This window comes from Brassica rapa, chromosome A10, assembly GCF_000309985.2.
Source record: "Brassica rapa cultivar Chiifu-401-42 chromosome A10, CAAS_Brap_v3.01, whole genome shotgun sequence".
NCBI classification, from domain to species: Eukaryota; Viridiplantae; Streptophyta; class Magnoliopsida; order Brassicales; family Brassicaceae; genus Brassica; species Brassica rapa.
Window position 1 is genome coordinate 1186586 of NC_024804.2, and position 18759 is coordinate 1205344.

The 18759-nt window shown below is 37.2% G+C and overlaps 3 protein-coding genes across 4 annotated transcripts; 2 read left to right on the forward strand and 1 right to left on the reverse strand.

The window, feature by feature from the left end:
• The first annotated feature begins 3504 nt into the window (after positions 1 to 3504).
• LOC103844323 lies at positions 3505 to 4885 on the forward strand. The gene is made up of 4 exons (XM_009121125.3): positions 3505 to 3876; positions 4087 to 4242; positions 4318 to 4511; positions 4639 to 4885. Exons 1-3 carry the CDS (start codon positions 3568 to 3570, stop codon positions 4507 to 4509), a joined length of 657 nt encoding a protein of 218 aa, XP_009119373.1. The 5' UTR covers positions 3505 to 3567; the 3' UTR covers positions 4510 to 4511; positions 4639 to 4885.
• Positions 4573 to 14357, reverse strand: LOC103844322 (pro-cathepsin H). The gene is made up of 5 exons (XM_033282478.1): positions 6498 to 14357; positions 6250 to 6331; positions 5892 to 6121; positions 5631 to 5774; positions 4573 to 5536 (listed from the first exon to the last, which is right to left on the reverse strand). Exons 1-5 carry the CDS (start codon positions 6627 to 6629, stop codon positions 5324 to 5326), a joined length of 801 nt encoding a protein of 266 aa, XP_033138369.1. The 5' UTR covers positions 6630 to 14357; the 3' UTR covers positions 4573 to 5323.
• Positions 14358 to 14682: 325 nt separating this feature from the next.
• Positions 14683 to 18746, forward strand: LOC103844321 (probable serine/threonine-protein kinase At1g54610). 2 transcript variants are annotated; one of them, XM_009121120.2, is made up of 8 exons: positions 14683 to 14862; positions 14974 to 15740; positions 15845 to 16129; positions 16209 to 16529; positions 17056 to 17283; positions 17366 to 17572; positions 17648 to 18022; positions 18100 to 18347. In XM_009121120.2, exons 2-8 carry the CDS (start codon positions 15147 to 15149, stop codon positions 18259 to 18261), a joined length of 2172 nt encoding a protein of 723 aa, XP_009119368.2. In that variant the 5' UTR covers positions 14683 to 14862; positions 14974 to 15146; the 3' UTR covers positions 18262 to 18347. The 2 variants fall into 2 exon arrangements, with proteins under 2 accessions (XP_009119368.2, XP_033138295.1); XM_033282404.1 differs by lacking the exon at positions 14683 to 14862 and having other exon boundaries at positions 15147 to 15740; positions 18100 to 18746.
• The last annotated feature ends 13 nt before the right edge of the window (positions 18747 to 18759 follow it).

Here is an 18759-nt window from a genome sequence, read left to right on the forward strand (position 1 = left end):
AAAGAAGCTCCTTACTGCCGCAATTAAATCCCTTCCCACCAGATCCCAAGATGAGATGAAGAATTCAGAAGAGAATCCGTCTGGTCCCGGTGCTTTACACTTAGGTAAAGACAAAACAATATCTCTGATCTCCTCTGCAGAAGGTATTGCCACTAGAATATCAGTTCTGGAGGAGTCATGGCGATATGGATGAATTGCCCGTATATAGTCAATTGTATAGGGAATGACTGCCACATTGGATCTTCCTTGTAGATAGGTGTAGAACCGAATGACCATATTCTTCAGTTCCTGTCTATCAAACACTCTTCTATTATTCTCATCAGTTAAGAAATGTATAACATTCCTACCCAGATTTGCTTTGACAGACTTGTGAAAAAAAGCCGTGTTCAGATCACCCTTCGTCTCCCATCTAACCCTGGACTTGAGCTTGAAGAAATTTTGTTCAGCAGCTGCTAGGAGAAGCCAGGAGTCTCTTGCACTTGCTTCAGCTTGAAACAGATGCGGAGAAGGGGTCGTTAAAACCTGAGTTTGAATTTCCTGGAGTTTCTCAAGAGCTTCTTTGGTTCTCTTTTCGATGTTGCTGAAGCCAGTTCTGTTTATCCCTTTGCAGCATATCTTTGCTGCTCGGAGCTTCTGATAAAGAGAGACCATAGGAGGAGAGGATGAGACCGGCAGTGTCCAGGCTAACTTCATCAGATCATTGTAGTCCGGGTGAGAAGTGAAGAAGGTGAAGAAGGTAAATCTGACATTCCTTCGAGGAGGGTCATTGCCACATTGCACAATGCAAGGAGAGTGGTCTGATGATCCTGGCGGGTCGAAGATTGCTAGGGAATTGGGAAACTTTTCCAGCCAAGCCTCATTGATAAGAGCTCTGTCCAATTTTCTAGATCGGGGGCTTGAAGGGCTTTTGTTAGACCAAGTATGGAAACATCCCCTGAAGGCTAGATCAAAGATCTCACTCTCATGAAGACATTCCTGAAAATCTCTCATACCTCCAATCGACAAATCCGAAGGGTGCAAGGAGTAAGCCTCTGATACTGCCAATACCTGATTAAAGTCACCGATCACAAGCAGAGGAGAATTCTGAATAATAGTTGATTGAGAAATCTGTTTGATTGATGTCCATAGAGGCATCCGGTCACCTCGTTCATTGAAAGCATAGACAAAACAAACGGAGATGTGTTGTTGGGTAGCCGGATCAAAAACCCCACAAACCATGATCTGCGGAGAGCGGAAGTAGACAGCAACAGATAATGAGGGATTCCAAACCACAACTATGCGACCATTCTCAGCATGAGGGCTGTGGTTTGAGTCAAATTTCCATCCTGGTAGAGTAGAGGTTATTAGAGATGCCAAAACATCTTGCTTCACATGAGTTTCCAAAAAAGCGCCAAACATAGGGCGGTTTGTACGTATCCAATTTTGAACATCCGATTTCCTAGTATTGCCATTTAGGCCTCTGATATTCCAGCAAAAACACTTCATAAGAAGGACAAAAAGGTGGTAACGAAGCACTAAGCTTCCAAAATAGGAGGAGACTTCCCGTTGGGCAAAGACTCCCGCTGAAACACGGTTGGAATATCTGAGGTCGAGGAAGAAACGTCCAAGTTATTGCGAAGTTTTAGCATTGCTTGGCGTTGATGTTGTCTGACCCTCCTGTGGTCCTTGGCAGTTGAGAATGGAGGCAACTCAGCTTCTGCAGCAGCAATACGTTTCCTGAGTATCGATTGAGCCGCACTTATAAGCTCTTCTTCTGAATCGAATTGAGCAGAGGTGACTGGTCTGACAGGTGAAGTGTTGGTCCTAACTCGAGCGGGTGGAGTTCGGTGCACTACAGGGATCCAGGTGAGGGAGCCACTGGCTGATCGCGGAGAAGAGGCTCCAAATTTTAAGTTTGGCAAGCTTGTGGATCTTGTAATTTTCTTTTGTTCAACTTGCGAAGAAGACCTTGCAGTTAAAGTTGGCGCATCCTTAGCAAATGCTTTGGAAACTGAAGGGACTGTAGGAACAACAACAGCCCGAGCAGACGTTGAAGACTGTGCTGCGGTGTTGAGATTGTCTGCAAGAGAGGCAGCAGACCCGGCTGGAGAAGCAACAAAAGCAGGAGGGGGGACAGCATTATCTGTGGCAATGGCAGTGTTCTGAAGTTGACGATCTGGACAGCGAAGCTCAGAGTGCCCAAATTCCGAGCAAATCCCACACTTATGCGGTACTTTGAGGTATTCCGCAGAGATAAAGACAGAATTCCCGAGCTTATCGACAACCTTAACTGTTGATGCTCTCTTTCCAGCCAATTTGATTATGACTTTAAGTTTCACCACACCATTTGAATACGGAGGAAGCTTTGGGAACTCAGATTGGACTGGGATTCCAACTCCTGTTGCAAACGTACTGAAACATTCGAGAGACCAAAGTTCCTGCGGTATGCCTCTGAATAAAACCCAAACCGGTGCGTACTCCAATCTCATTGGAGCTAGGTTGATTTTTGGTGACCATTCGAATACAGAGAAGGCACACTTGCCAGAATGCCAAAACCCAATATCTAGCACCCATTTTCTTATGATTTCACATGGGATGTAGATCAAGCAGACATTCTTTGAGTGGTACCTAACTCTGATCCTTCCTTGCTTTCCCCAGATAGGGTTTAGGTCAGCGAAAATTTTTGCCGGAGAAGGTGCCGTTCCATGGAACTGAGCAACAAGATAGCCTTTCCAAATATCAGATGATTTTAAAATAACTGAGTCTGGTGCCATAACAACCGGAGTCCCGTCATCGGCGAAGGTAGGAGAAGCCATTTTTTTGAGATTGTGTGCCGACGACTTTAACTTTGAAACCCATGAAGCCGAAGAAGGCTAAGAGGAGGGTCCAGCAGTTGCTGTCGATGGCTTAGACGAAGGAGCCGGTGGAGCCAAGGGAACCAGAAGGGGTGGAGACGAAATTGGAGGTGAAGGAAGTAGCGGCAGCAAAGGAAGCAGAGGCGGGACCTCGGGATGAAGAAACATCGAGGAGGCCAGGTTACCCGCAGGAATGGGGGTTGCTTCACGAGAGATGAGACACAGATCTGGGGGCCATGGAGGCTCAGACGGCACCGGAGAGGGGGGCGAGAGGAGATCCATGCAGGTCGGAGGGGGGAGGTTCTCAGTGACGGCAAGTGGCACCGACACCGGCGGCGGTAGGTGGAGAAAACCCTATCGTCTTAGAATCGCCAGAGAAGGCGCGTGATAAATTTACTTGATTTTGCTAATCAATTTCAAATTCTCTTTTCCCTTCTTTCTTCCTATCTCTCTCTACTCTCTCTCTTAAAAACTAATTTTAATTTTTTTTTGGTTATTTCACAAATAACCTCTAGTAATAATACTGGCAACAATTAATGAATAAATAATAAAATAAAAAACTATTATTTGCCAGGAATATTTTAAATTATTTTTAAGATGGCACTATTGTAAATAATAATGTTAGGAGGGGGAAAAATATATCACCAGATCGAATATATATTACATTCTTCTGTCTGTGCGCGACCAAATTGAGATAAAGCAAAATTGGATCTAGGGTTTACTTACATCGAACATGAATCCCAGTGCCAGCATGATTGACACGGTTCACGGCGAGGTCGAGGTGACGACGAAACACATGGAGGCTTCCATGTCGGATTGCATTAAGCTTCCGACCAAACGCAAGGCCGAGACGTCTCTGGTGGCGGATTCTGTCGAAGGCGAAGGAAGCCGACAAGAGGAGGAGGAAAAAGACAGCGGAGAAAGCGACCAGGTTTGGGATGTCGACAGTTTCGATTCAGACTACTCTTCGCCAGAGGAGTCGGCTTCGGACACGGATGAAAAGGAGCTGCGTCGTTATTTGCGCCATGTCTATGAGAGCCGGGTATGTCTCGGTTTCTAAAGCTTTGTGCTTTATATGTATGTATGTATGTATGTATGTATCTTGTCTTGTCTGAATGCCCTCTTTGAGTTCAATGTTTGGTTTTAAGATTTGGTTTGCAGACATAAAGTTTCATTCTTGTTTAAAGTACAATGTTTTTTTTTTGTTTGATGAACAAAACCTAAAGTTTCAATCTTTTTGTTTGTTTTTAAGGGTTTCTTGTTGGAAAAAGAGATGGTTCCCAAGAATCTGTTTCAAGGGTGGCGCCGTTTGAATCTGGACGCCGTATTCAAAAAGCCCAATATCACGGGGCGTGACTACATGGAGACTATGGCTCAAGTGGCTATTGACAAATACAACCAAACAAAGGTTAGTATCTTGCTCTCTTTCTCTTTGTAAGATCAGATGGATTCTCGTTTCACTATTTTGCTTTTTAAACTGTAGAATAAGACAGTGACTCTTGACCATATCGTGAGGGCCGTGAAAAGGATGAGCCATGGAGTCAAAGCTTATATTACTTTCATGGCTAAGGAGTCTCCTGACGGAGAGCTTGTAGAGTACCAAGCTAAGGCTGAGAAGAAGGTTTGGCAGACTAAGATTCATCCCATCCTTTGCAGACCCTCCTCCTCCTCCTAAAGGTCTTTGACTTGCTTTTCCTAATTAGATATTCCCTCTCGGGGATGTATGTATGTATGTAGCTTCCTTTAATCTATATACTCTCAGTTCCTAACGAGTGATATGTGTTTCTTCGTTTTCTAATTGCAGACTTTTGGCGTTTTCTTGAGCTTGCTTCCCTCGCGAGGAAAGTTTTAAGAAAGGCTAATTATGTTTGAAAACCTATCTAAGTAGTTTGAGTTTGTGTAATGGATTTAAGCTATTTAAAAGCTGTAAGACCTTAATTATGTATGCTAAGTTATTATATTACTCGTGTTTGAATCCTTTTTGTATTAAAGAAGTTGTATTAATCTCATGTTAGTATCATCTATATATGTTCAATCAAAAGTTTATAACAGAATCATACTCTGCTGGTTTAATGATGTGTTTACATTGAAGAGAGGAAAAAAAAAGCCAAAGACCAACAAAGGATGAACCTCTTGGCCAGGCTAGTACGTAGTAAAATTACCATCCGAAAGTTAGATTCTACAGTCTTCCAAATATGATAAATATTAACTAAACTTGATCTGGATAAACGATAAGCAAAGTTTTTACAATGGATGATCAACAAAAGGACGAACTAGTAGTGTAAGTTACCATCCGAAAGTTAGGTTCCACACTGCCCTCAAAATATGATAAATTATCTAAACCACTGGATAAACCATAGTAGTCATAATCGAAGTTTTTACAATGGAAAGAAAAGCCAATGATCAACAAAAGGACGAACTAGTGGTAGTAAGTTATACCATCCGAAAGTTAGGTTCCACACTGCCCGGAAAATATGATAAAATCTTATCTAAACCACTGGATAAACGAGAGTTGTCTTGGAACTCTCATCTATGAAGATCCTTCCAAAGCCCTTCACGCCCCAATCGTCCCCCCAGCTATTCTGTACCAAGAAGAATAATTGCCTGTTTTTCGTGTAGCCATACCCAACAATGAGTACTGCGTGTCCTTCTACTTCTCCTTCTTCAAGTGGTTCTGTTGTGTCTCCTACCTTGTAGATATTCTTCAAAACAAAAAAAACAGGAGAAAGCAAACAGTTTGATTAGTTTAATTAATTAAATACGTAGCACGCAAGTAGCTCCTTTTTTCTTACTAACCTTCTTAAGTTCGTGGAAGTCTGTATCAACCTCAAACGATATAGCAACGGGAGAGTGTTCGACTCTGGCCTTGATGAAATCAGCTGAAGGTGAGATTTCAGTTTGAAACTGCCATTTTCCATGAAATCCAGTTTTGCTCCCAGCCTTCATTAAATTCATACACACAAAAAAAAAAAAAGTGCGATTAGTTACTTGTTATTAAATGCTAATTAAACTAATCAATATGTAATTTCAATTAATGACTCATATTAAAGAAGATGCCTTTGCAGCTCCCGAACTCTTCTCTTTAAGTAACCCGGGGTGTGCTATGTGGCCGATGGCCTTTTGAAGGTTTGCAAGTTTCAGCCCTGGTTGAACTTGTTTCTTGGTTTTCTTCTTCAACTTCAGATGGACAACCAAATCTTGGTAGAGAAACTCCACGTAGTCATTGGGATTGCTTATGTTGGTGATTGCTTGGAGCATGTATGTCAAAACGATGGCCCAGCAAATATCTAATTAATTATGACATTTTGTAAGCGATATATTAATTAGTCAAATAGAGCGACTTTCATAATAACAAAACACTTTCTATATTAATTATGTGAATAGCATATGAAGCTATACATATATATATATATACCTAGTTTTTGTTTGATGACTCTGGCCATTGCGTTTGGGGTCTTTCTCCAATCTTTTGACATCCCGCTTCCATCTCCAAACTCCTTCATTATATAAAATTAAATTATATAGTTAGTAAGAGGTCAGACCAATATACAATTTATACGCATTACGTACAACTGATACTCAAACTAACACATGTCTTCAATAGATGACGTTGTGAATGTATCCTTATCTAGATAAATTAAAAAAAAAAAATTTAACCCCTACATCATCTTGTGGCTGTGGTTGATCTGTTGGTGGGTTTTCTCTAGCTGCGGCAGCAGTTTTTCTGTATTTATTTGGAACCTTCTCCTTGCCATGTGGTTTACCTCCTAGTGGAGGTAAATCATCCTTTCCCATCTTCTGTATAAAACAAAAAAAAAACGATTTACGAAATGGGTTAGATCTTTATACAAAGACGAGCGAAAGATTACATAACAAACATATCAGGGCGAGATGAAAGAACAAAAGGGACCTCACTTTTATCCCAAACAAACATCAAAGGTTTACATGATGACAGACTAATAGATAGTAGCTGAAAGAAACCATTTTTCATGATCAGGGCAACATGAAAGAACAATAGGGACGACCTTCAGTTCCCTTGTTCAAAAACCCATTAATTAACTTTTACTTTTGCTAATGTTTGAAGTAGATCTAAAACCTTGGAAAGCAAAACCCTTGAACAAAAAGTTTGAGATCTTTAAACAAAGACGAGGGAAAGATTAAAGAACAAACAGATCAGGGCGAGATGAAAGAACAAAAGGGACCTTTACTTCTTTTATATATCCCAAACGTATAAAAGGAGAGCTCCCTAGTTCAAAAACCCATTTTTAAAAACTTTTGCAACGAAAAAACTGAAGTTTGAAGTAGATCTAAACCTCGGAAAGCAAAATAAAAGTTCAAAAAAACCATTTCAACTTTTTTCCTTCTTTGCATCTCAAATATAAAAACCCAAACTCTTGAAACTGAAACATTTTTCTAAATGCATGTGCATATTAACAGTAAACTCATGAACGGGAAAATGAAAAAAGCTCAAAGAGACTACCTTTTTTTTTGTTATACACGAAGATCTTCAAACTCTCCCTCCAGGAAATCGTGAGACTGACAGAAAAGGAAAGATGGAGAGGAAAAGATAGAATGCAAAGTGTGCTTTTATTTTACATGTATCTTTTTATTTGTCTGTATATCTTTTTCCAGGCCCGGCCCTTTGTCTCAGAAGCTCTAGGGCAAACATAAATGAGTTGTCCCCACGATTTCCTATTTATTATTTAAAACAAAAATAAAACAGATTGGTTTAGTGAAGCTGTGGTTCCATAAGACAACAAACGCATGTTCTGCGTTCTTCTTATTATTACACAGATTCTAAGAAATAGTATACTTAGTATAAACACACGCTTTATGTGGTAAGAAACAAAAATGATTAGCTAATTAGAATATTTTGCCTAACTCCTAGTTTTTAGGTCCTTGGAATATTCTAACCTAAATAGGCAACAATTTCATTTGATTATAAAATTATGGAAACCCTAAACCGTGTTAATTTTTTAATTTTTTTTAAACAGAAAGTTAGTAACAAAGGTGGGTGATATTATAGTTTTTCGATCGAGTTTTGCTTTAAATCCCACTCGACCATTTCTTATCTTCGTTCAACTTATTTCATATCTTCTTTTTAATTTTTATTAGTATCATTGGGCTACGAAAACTAAAACCCTAGCCTTCTTTCCAGCGCGTGATGACACGACCTCTGGTGACCAACAGTAATGATCGATCACAAAAAGTCAAAAACCATATAAACAAATGTATTTTTTTTTTTTTTTTTGTTCAAACCATATAAACAAATGTATATATACTAAAATATCAGATATATATACAGTCCTATATATATATGTGTGTGTAGTATGTATATATCAAAATATCAGATATATATACAGTCCTATATATATGTGTGTGTAGTATGAGCATATCCGTTCATTTTGGTACAACGTACGGGACATCAAGAAGAATACCCCATGTATAAGTACTGACAAAAGTCGAGAGGGAGTAGATAAGAAATAGGCTTGCTATATGCCATAATCATATTCTGTTATATATTATATTCTGTTTGTTCTTTCTATCGGGTTATAATGTTTTTTTAAGTCGGGTTATAATGTTAATGTTCATAGCTACCTTATTAAAGTCGTAAAAGTAAATATTACAAGGGCATAGGATACTATGAGTTTAAAGAAGACACGTTGGAGAGATGATTCAGTTTTTGTATTACATTTTTAGTAATACATAAAAGCTAAAGAGCCAGGCTAGTATTAGATTATAGTTTTACAATATATATATATGCACGCATACGCATGTATATTAAAATTAACGAGCAAAAAAGACAAGAGTAACTTTTAAAAGAAAAGCAAGTAGCTAACTAATGAAGACTGAAAAGTGGAGCGTAAAATCAATCAAATTGTGAGTTTAGTGATTTAACGTAAATATCGAAACAAAAACAAAATCAACTTGAAATGATCAATTTGCAACATATGACTTATGACGTTTCGTGGCAGATTAGAGTGTGTGTGCGCGCGCGCGCCACAACCTTAATAACTTTGGCGTGTAAGATGTAACTAACTAATTCATATTCAAAATTAACTTTGCCAGAGAAAAAGATGATTAATTAATAGTAATACTGATGATATACATGCCATTTTCACGAGAGCCGCGGGTATATTGTTTCTGAAAACTATTATTCACCAATAAAATTCCATTAGATTTGGTCGCTTAATGTGTATTAGTAGGACCTTATCTATACTTTAGGCATCTTGGAAAGCCTCTTGGACATTAAAGTTTATTTTTCTGAACAGTGTATGTTGGCTTTGGATGTAGACTATCATTGTTTTTCTTTGAAATACGTGTTAGTCCACCAACTCAAATTGACATGATTCATAACTATAATAGGAAGTCCCCTTGAGGTCTCTATCACTACTAGTATTATCTCTTGACCCTCGTGATAGAAGTGAAACGCATATGTTAGGGATATGATACCTAAAGTCTTACATATATTCCCAGATTGATTTGGCAACCTCGCTAATTTTTGTTTGTAAGCGTTGTCTCAAAGTTGCTTTTACGTTGCTTCTTCTTAGATGGGTTGGTCAAGCCCTTTTAAAATTCTTTTGATTTTGGTAACCTCCGAAGGGTTGAATGACAGATCATGAATCAAAACAGCTTCTGGTGGACAACTGAAAACTCAGGTTACTATATGTATTATTTGTTTTGTTTTCAATAAATAGAAAACTTGTCAGTCAACTACTTGTTAGACCAAAAAAAAAAACTACTGACAAGATTTTGAAAAGCATTTTTGATTTTCGGAATGATACTATCTAATATTTTTCTTTTTTAAATTAAAATCTCATATAGATATAAAGTTGTCTGATTAAAAGAGTACATACGTAGTTTTTTCCAGATTCTCGAATAATATAATAGAAGAGCTTCTTTTTTGGTCAAATAGAAGAGCTTCTTTATTAAAAAGAAACATTTGCTTGGTGTTACAAAAAAAGGAAAAAAAAGGAAACATTTGCAACTTATGTAAGTAGCCTATGTGTCGAAGTGTATTGATGAGGTTAATTAGGGTTTCGATGTGAGATGTAATCAGTTTAAATCAGCTAGTGAAGTTTACACTACTACATTTGCAAGTCCATACATTTTGTCCGAAATAAAAACAAGGTTTTCATTAAACTTGATCTGGACCATTTTGAGATTTAACATAAATATTCAAAAAAAAAATCAACTTCAAATGATGAATTTGCAACATATGACACATGATATTTCGTGGCAGCTTTAGTGTGTGCGCGCCAGTACCTTAATAACGCTAACGTGTAAAATGTAAATTACTAATTCCTATACAAAATTAGCTTTGTCAGAGAGGAGGATGATTAAGAAAAAGACGCTATGCGTGCCATTTTCACAAATTGGCTTCGGATGTAAATTATCCTTGTTTTAATGAAATATTGTGTTCAATCCATCAATTCAATTCGACATGATTCATAACTATAGTAGAAATGCCCTTAGGTTTCTATTAGTATTCCGTCTTGACCTTAGTGATAGAAGTTAGACCTACCAAAGCATTGTTCAAAAAAAAAAAAAAACCAAAGCATATCTAAGGTGTATGATACGTGAAGTTTTATATATGTACCCAGATGAGTTTTTTTTGCTAAACTGTAAATTTCATATTAATGAAAAGAAGATTGTACATACTAATCTTAGGTTAGATCCAACTTGGCAAAAAAAAGAAAAACAAGCTGGAGCTAGGAATAGAAGAAAATGGTTGATTATCTCAGCCAAAGAGACATGAGTGAGCTAAATTGTTTGTGCTTTCTCTTAGCTGATATGATGTTTCTCACTTCTCTGTCGAGCCCAGCAAAGACTGTAGCGGCAGATACCCAGATGAGTTATTGTAAGAAAAGACAAATTGATATGAAAACCTCGCTAATTTTTCTTTGTGACCGTTGTCTCAAAGTTGCTTTTATGTAGCTTCTTCTTAAATGGGTTATGGTAACCTCAGAAGTCAGAAGGGTTGATATCATCACACCGTTTGTCAAGGGTGTGACAGATCATGAATCAAAGCCAGCTTTTGGTGGACAACTGAAAACTCAGATTACCTCATATATATATTATTTGTGTTTGTTTTTAATAATCGAAAACTTGTGCTCAGTCAACTACTCGCAAGCATATCGTTTCTGAAAAGTATTTTGTTCTTTTCGAAATACAATACTATCTGGTATTGTTTAAAAAAAAATAATCTCATAGATAATAAAAAGTTTGTCAGATTAAAAAGAGTAGTTTTTCCCATATTCTTTTTTTTTCTTCTGGTAATCGTTTTTCCCCATATTCTTGAATAATTTTTAATTTTTCTTTATAAAAAACAATTGCTGTTTATGTAAATAACCCTTGTCGGAGGTAACTGGATGAGGTTAATTAGGGTTTAGGATGTGAGATGCGATCAGTTTTAATCAGCTAGTGAAGTTTACACTGCTGCCTGCATTTTGCAACTCCATACATTTTGTCCGAAATAAAGTTGATTTTTGACTTATCAATTAATTTCCAAAAAAATAATAATAATATTAAGTAGCTATAGATAATACTACTTGTTAACTATAAAGGTAATTTCTCGAGATAGCTTTCACAATTCACTTGAAGAAAATGATGAGATCATGCTTTAACTTAAATCGCAATGTGAATCTCACATAAAAGAGAACCATTTGATTGATTAGTAACCTCCAGACGCGCTGTTGAATTTCATTATGGGCAATACGCCGCAGATCAATTCCTATATATATATAGACTGAACTCACTGAACTAAAGAATTTAAAATAATTTACTAATCAGGTTCAATGATACATTTCTTTTTGCTGTTTCTTTCAAATAAATTAAAGAGAATCTGGGTCAGTCATCATGCCTTGTTCAGCCATCTGCTCGGAAGGATCAAGCTGAATGAACATATTGTTTGGTGCATTATTATTTTTTTCATCTGACATCTAATATTTTAAAAACTAGAATCTTAAAGAAGGTAATAAGTTTGCCTAACGGAAAGGAGCATAACTTTGTTTCCACGTGTGGACAATACTTAAAGCAAAACATAGCAGTATTGATAATTTGATATACTATAGTATGTGATAAATAGTGCAATCTCAATCTCATCAACACATAGTTTCTACTTATCGATATTTAGTTATTCTCTAGTTTAGTGTCTCAGTTTCATCAACACACAGTTATATAAATTGAAAAAGACTGCAACACTTGCACCAAGGAATTGAGAAACTGAAAACATGTACATAAACGCAAAAAATTATCCATGACTCAATATCATACATTACGTAGTGAATAAAACGATAAATTTTGGAAAGTAGTTTTAAAATGAGGCTAAAGCTTCTAACTTTATTGAAAATAGACATATTATAGTATGACAAGATATTTATGTATATATATAATGGCTTTGTGACAAAAGAAAATGATTTAATGGAATTTAGATTTAGGTAAAGAAGCTTGATCGTGTAGAGGCGCCTCGCGTTAGGGTTAGGGCTAATTAAAACACGAAGTTTATGTAAGAGAGAACATAATTAACGGCGAAGCCCGAAATGCTCAAAGAGGATCACAACGCCCAGAACCTACCTGAGAGGAGTTCGTGCTTTCCAAGACTGTATACATTTATAGTGTAGCATCTTCACACATTTACAACAAGTTTTCGCATCATAATTAACGGCGAAGCCCGAAATGCTCAAAGAGGATCACAATGCCCAGAACCTACCTGAGAGGAGTTCGTGCTTTCCAAGACTGTATACATTTATAGTGTAGCATCTTCACACATTTACAACAAGTTTTCGCATTTAAACACTCTAATTAAATTTGCTATTCTATTTTTTTTTAATTACAAATTTCGATGATTTTCACTCTGTTAGGTTAATTAATAATATAATTCTATTAAATATTGTTCAAAAGATCAAAAAGATTATAGATGTATTTAATTGTATTTTTACAACAACTCCAACAGAATTGTTGATCGTTTCAAAATTTGGGGTGTAAAACTAGATATATAGCTTTTTCAAAAAAAAAAGATATATATGTTGATTATTATTAACTGGCATAATATATTTAACAATACAAAATGCTATAAATAGCATAATTTATAATGGTGGGTAGAAATGATAAAAGTATAGTATGAACATACCACCTAAAAGAACTTAATTATGTAAATGATAGATAAATAATAGTCACGTCGTTCTAGGATTCTAATTTTCTTTTAAAAATTAAAATTTCAAACCAAACAAAAAAGAATTACACAATTAACTTTGCTTGAAAGAGTATTAAAAAAACAACTACGAAAAATTGACGGGACGGTGCAAAACTGTCTGAATGTAATGTAGAGACAAATGTTATGTTTGGAAAGATATTGTCATTACGTTAGTGTTATTGCTAAACATATAAAAATATTACATGCCATAAATGAAATTTTAGCTGCAGCAGATGGCAGTATTTGTAAATAGTCATGTCACGAGGGCCCAAATCGAATATATATATTATTGTTGTACCTGTGTGCAAATTAAAATCGGCAAAATCAAGAGTCATCCCATCCTTTGCAGACCCACTTTCCAAAGGAGATGTGTCCTTTTTTTTTGGTCAATCCAAAGGAGATGTGTCTTTGACTTGTAGTTTGATATTCCCTCTCGGGATGTATTTGGCTTTGTGGCCTGCTTCCTCTAGTACTCGAGAAAAAAAAAAGAGTGCAGTGATGATGAAACTAAAATTAGTTACTCTAATGAATTATTGGTTTTATATTCCTATTTTCCACTCCCTTTTGATTCAGTCTTGACTTTGCAGTGGATTCGTATAATTTATACTTTATAGAACCTTGTTAATGGGCTTTATAAGTATATTTTAATGGGCCATCACTTAATAAGTGAAGCTAAGAAAGAAATGTGCTGGTTTTGGATCCTGTATGAACATTACCCAACAAAAATTTACAGCTAGTTGTTGCAATAAAGAAGAGGTTAGACGAGAAACGAAAGTATCGAAGGTTTCTTCATATAATCGTTAACTTCCCAGAAAATAAATAGAAATTTTGAAAATTAAAAACACCTAAAAACTCTCGTATAAACAATCTTGAATCTTGAACTCGTTTACGGGTTAGAGGTCGTTTAAGGTTTAGAGGAAATGTTTATTAGTATCAAAAGAAAGTAATGAAGTAAATGAGTTAGTCTTTTTCTAAAGCCATCGTGCTGTTGTGTGAGCTAAGTAGATTAAAATATTTACTAAACACTAGAAGACAAATTATATATTACATAAACAAGCGTGTACATATATGCATTTGGCAACTTGATATTTATATCTATATCCCCGTCAAACAAATATCTTCCAAATCACAATTCCGACTTATTTTATACTCGTGATTAGTTTCATACTTTCATGTTCATTATCCGTATTATGGTCCTTGAACAACTGCTCTGGTTTTTTATATTAATTCTTCCTAATGTTTTAATAATCTCAGTGCGGATAAATTAGGTCCAACTCCAAGTCAAACAACCCAGCTAAAACTAAAAGTAATCACGGACTTTTAATATCATGTGATAAAATTTCTGCGGTTATACAAACGATATAGCTTTGAAGTGAAATTAAAAGAAATAAAGTGGTCAATACAAATCAGTCTTGTACATAAATATTATATTCCGCATGTTAAGATACATAATTGATGTAAAAACATACATAATTTTACCATTGATTAGTGAAATTAACATTTTGACACAAAATTATCTGCCTTTAACATCTCAAAACAAATCATCTACCAAATAAATAACTAAAGAGTTCAATTAACACTCCTATCTTTTATTGACAGGGCAGGGCAGGGCGGCTGAGTTAGTTATCGACAAATTTGACTTTAAGCTCTTTATTACAACTCTTTTATTATATATCGATGGTGTTCACATCACTGTACGTATGCGTTTAATTAGTCAAATCTGTAACACCAACCCAAAAAAAAAAAAAAATCTCTCCTTTTGCATCACTGCTCTCTTCGCTTCCCCTCTTTGATTCCATTTCAACGCTCACGCTAGAGTCAGTCATCATCAAGGTATAAATCCTCTGTTTTCGAGCTTCTCTTGATTCAATAACTGAATTCCGACAAAAGGTCTTGACTTTTCCCGGTTTGGAACCACTCTGACCTCTGTTTATGATCTTACAGTGTCTTTGGTCTTCCAGAGAAGAAGAAAAAATATCGATCAAGGGGCTTTTGATGGTTCTTGTGATGTGGGTTTTGCGCTGAGCAGTTAAAGTTTGTGTCTTTGCGTGTGCATCTTGGTGTTGATGGTTTGTGTATGTCTATGTGTGTAATAGACTCTTGGTTTAGAGCTTACGATGGGTTGCGTAAGTTCTAAACAAAGGCCTTTTCGTAGAAAGTCCACACTAGCATCGGAGAAACGTTCCTCGCGTTTTGATTCGTCGAGGAGGGTAGATGAGTGGATCCAACCTCAAGTTGTGTTTGATAGATCGAGTAGCAAGAGAGACGCCAAAGATTATAAGTTGATCGAATCCGAAATGTTGAGCTCCAATAGGTTTTGCGATCATCAGGTTGAGAAGATACTGGAGAATCCTCAGTTAGCTGTTCATGACCAAGAACTGAGAAAGGCCCCGAGTCCTGCTGTGAAACCAGGCATAGAGCCGAAGCTAGATAGATGGAATAGCACTGACTCCAAAGTTCGATTGATTGAATTTGAAAAGTTGAGTTCCAAAAGGTTGTCTGATCATCATCAGATTGACAAGGAACCAGAAGTTCAAGCTGTTGTTCCTCGGGAGTTAAGTAAGAACCTGAGTGTCGCTGCTGCTCCAGAGGACACAGAGCTGAAGCAAGTAGTGTCAGCAGGATGGCCTACGTGGCTAGTCTCAGTTGCTGGTGAGGCGTTAGTTGATTGGGCTCCACGTCGAGCAAGTACCTTTGAGAAACTTGAGAAAGTAAGTTTCTTATGCAACTTTCAGTTTTGTTTTGTTTTTTGTTTTGTTTTTTGTTTTGTTTTGTGTTGTGTTGTAGAACTTACTTTTTGTTGTTGTGGATGCAGATTGGTCAAGGAACGTATAGCAGCGTCTACAGAGCACGTGACCTCACTCACGACAAGATCGTCGCGCTAAAAAAAGTCCGGTTCGATCTCAACGACATAGAAAGCGTCAAGTTCATGGCCAGAGAGATCATAGTAATGCGGCGTCTAGACCATCCCAACGTCCTCAAACTAGAAGGACTCATCACCGCCCCCGTCTCATCGTCCCTCTACTTAGTCTTTGACTACATGGACCACGATCTCGTGGGACTCTCCTCACTCCCCGGTGTCAAGTTCACAGAGCCTCAGGTACTAACTAGTGCACGTAGATGCTTTGCTATCTTATTTTACTAAGTGTAGATTTCTTTTATGTCTATGTTGTGTTTAGGTTAAGTGTTACATGCGACAGCTTCTAAGTGGGCTTGAACATTGTCACAGCCGCGGCGTGCTTCATCGAGATATAAAGGGTTCGAATCTTCTGATCGATGGTAATGGAGTTCTGAAGATAGCTGATTTTGGTTTAGCGACGTTCTTCGACCCCAAGGCGAGAACTGTTGCTTTGACTAGCCATGTTGTCACTCTTTGGTACCGACCACCAGAGCTTTTGCTTGGAGCTTCTCATTACGGTGTTGGGGTTGATCTTTGGAGCACTGGTTGCATCTTAGGTGAATTGTACGCTGGTAAACCGATCCTACCTGGAAAAACCGAGGTAAATTAAATGCACATTCTTATAATCTCAAAAAGCCTGATCTGAGGTTCTGGGGGGCTATAAAATTTTTTTTTTAAAGTTCATAATTTGAGGTCTTAAATATATATAACATTTAAACATTTTTGGGATCAATACCAATGTTTCATTGGCTGTTCCAGATCCGGTTAGGCCTGCGGGTTGGTTTTCGGTTAGTTCGGTCAGGTAGTTTGGAATTCGGTTTGTTCGGGTCGGTCAAAATCTCACCAAAGTGAATCAAAAAAGTTCGGTTCGATTTTCGGTTAGTTTGGTTTCAAAAATTTTACCGAAGTTTTCGGTTTTACGGTTAGCTTGGTTAAATTGAAGAAAAGACCGGTTTGTTTGGTTATTTTGGTTAGTTCGGTTTGGTCATTTTGGTTAGTTTGCTTTCAGATTTTGGTTAGTTCGGTTAAATTTTTGGTTAAAAGTTTTCAGATCCGGTCCTGCTTATAATCTGCTTGCATGTTGTTAAAAAGTTAACTCAAGTTTAGTAGTGATTGATCTTTTCTAGGTAGAACAGTTGCATAAGATCTTCAAGCTATGTGGTTCACCAACAGAAAGTTACTGGAGGAAACATAACTTACCGTCTTCAGCTGGATTCAGAACTGCTATTCCTTACAGAAGAAAGTTATCAGAGATGTACAAGGACTTTCCCGAGAGTGTTCTTTTGCTTTTAGAGACGTTACTCTCCATAGATCCTGATCACCGGAGCTCTGCAAGTAGTGCCCTTCAGAGTGAGGTAACTTGTTCTTGGTTTCATGTGATTATGTGATCATGGAAGTATACTTATTCACAACACTCTTTTTGTTTGTTTTGGTCAGTACTTTAAAACCAAGCCGTTGGCTTGTGATCCATCTTGTCTACCAAAGTATCCACCTAGTAAAGAGATTGATGCTAAATTGCGTGATGAAGAGAAAAGGCAACGACCTGAGAAACAAGAAAGGCAAGACTCTCAGGGGAGAAGATCACACGAGAGAAAAGCTATCCCACCGATCAGAGCAAATCACTCTCTATCAATGTCAATGGATGTAAGTAACTCTATTATGGTCTTTAACTTTCAAGGTCACAAAGCAAATCACTCTTTCTGTGTGTGGCAAATGCAGAAACCATATCTAGATTTGAAGAGCAGAAACGAGAGTTTCAAGTCGTTTAAGGAGGAGAGGACTTCTCATGTCCCAGTTCCTGAATATCCAAATATGCAAACAAGAAACAATCAAAGCGGTGAGAGAGTTTCATACTCAGGTCCATTGATGAGCAACCGGAACGTGGCTAAGTCAACAATGTATGTGAAGGAGAATGCACCTCCTCCTAGATACCCTCCATCTAGAGTAAACCCGAGGGTTTTGTCAGGTTCAGTCTCCTCCAAGGCGTTATTAGATCAGCCAGTAACGAATCAAAGAAGAAGAGATAGAAGAGCATACACTAGAGCGGACACTATGGATAGTAGACATATGACAATACCAATCGACCCATCTTGGGTTAGTTGATATTCTCTGTTTTGATTCTCTCCTTTTGCAGCAATTTTTATCAACTTATATTGTTTCTATGTGCACAGTATAATCCAAGTGATAGCAAGATTTACACGTCCGGACCGTTGTTGGAACAGCCAAGCAGAGTGGATCAGATGCTTGAGGAACATGACAGGCAGCTTCAGGAGTTTAGTAGACAAGAACAGAAGGCTCGGGAAGACAAAACTGATAAGTGTGAACAATCATGAAGACTGGACTGTCTTTTAAGTTTCGAAACTAGAGTGAACGAGCTTGTTCAAACGGAGAAGCCAGCACCAGTTGAGTAAAAGATCAGTCATAGATATGTATCTGGTGGTTCATTTATTTGGATTATTATTCCATCTGTCTACGATGATTACGGCTTAAAGCGGCTATTGTTTAATTAAATTGTTGTATTTACGATGTGTCTTTATAGAGCTTGATTTGTGTATATATGATTAAAAGATTAGACTATGGTTATTGTTGTAATGGATTGAATCATAATCTCATCGCCGGTAGAGATAATTTCAGATTCTCTTAATTCAAATTCAATTCTTCCCATCTCATCGCCACTGGATTGTCTTAAAATTCAGATTTAAATATCTGACTGAATCCTCCTGGGCAATTAAGGCTAATCATGTCAAGAACTCAAGTCATTTGACACCAATAAGTCTAACAAAAACAATTCAAGGGATTGACAGAGATGAAAACAAATGAAAAAAAGAATA

What these genes read in the sequence shown, in the direction of transcription:
- LOC103844323 (XM_009121125.3), top strand. Translation starts at nt 3,568, where the DNA reads ATGAATCCCAGTGCCAGCATGATTGACACGGTTCACGGCGAGGTCGAG. An exon ending in GCCATGTCTATGAGAGCCGG is followed by an intron (nt 3,877 to 4,086) that starts GTATGTCTCGGT and finishes TTTGTTTTTAAG; the next exon opens with GGTTTCTTGTTGGAAAAAGA. An exon ending in ACAAATACAACCAAACAAAG is followed by an intron (nt 4,243 to 4,317) that starts GTTAGTATCTTG and finishes TTTAAACTGTAG; the next exon opens with AATAAGACAGTGACTCTTGA.
- LOC103844322 (XM_033282478.1), bottom strand. Translation starts at nt 6,629, where the DNA reads ATGGGAAAGGATGATTTACCTCCACTAGGAGGTAAACCACATGGCAAG. An exon ending in AACCACAGCCACAAGATGAT is followed by an intron (nt 6,332 to 6,497) that starts GTAGGGGTTAAA and finishes TATATAATGAAG; the next exon opens with GAGTTTGGAGATGGAAGCGG. An exon ending in ACTTCCACGAACTTAAGAAG is followed by an intron (nt 5,537 to 5,630) that starts GTTAGTAAGAAA and finishes TTTGTTTTGAAG; the next exon opens with AATATCTACAAGGTAGGAGA.
- LOC103844321 (XM_009121120.2), top strand. Translation starts at nt 15,147, where the DNA reads ATGGGTTGCGTAAGTTCTAAACAAAGGCCTTTTCGTAGAAAGTCCACA. An exon ending in CCTTTGAGAAACTTGAGAAA is followed by an intron (nt 15,741 to 15,844) that starts GTAAGTTTCTTA and finishes TTGTGGATGCAG; the next exon opens with ATTGGTCAAGGAACGTATAG. An exon ending in TACCAATCGACCCATCTTGG is followed by an intron (nt 18,023 to 18,099) that starts GTTAGTTGATAT and finishes CTATGTGCACAG; the next exon opens with TATAATCCAAGTGATAGCAA.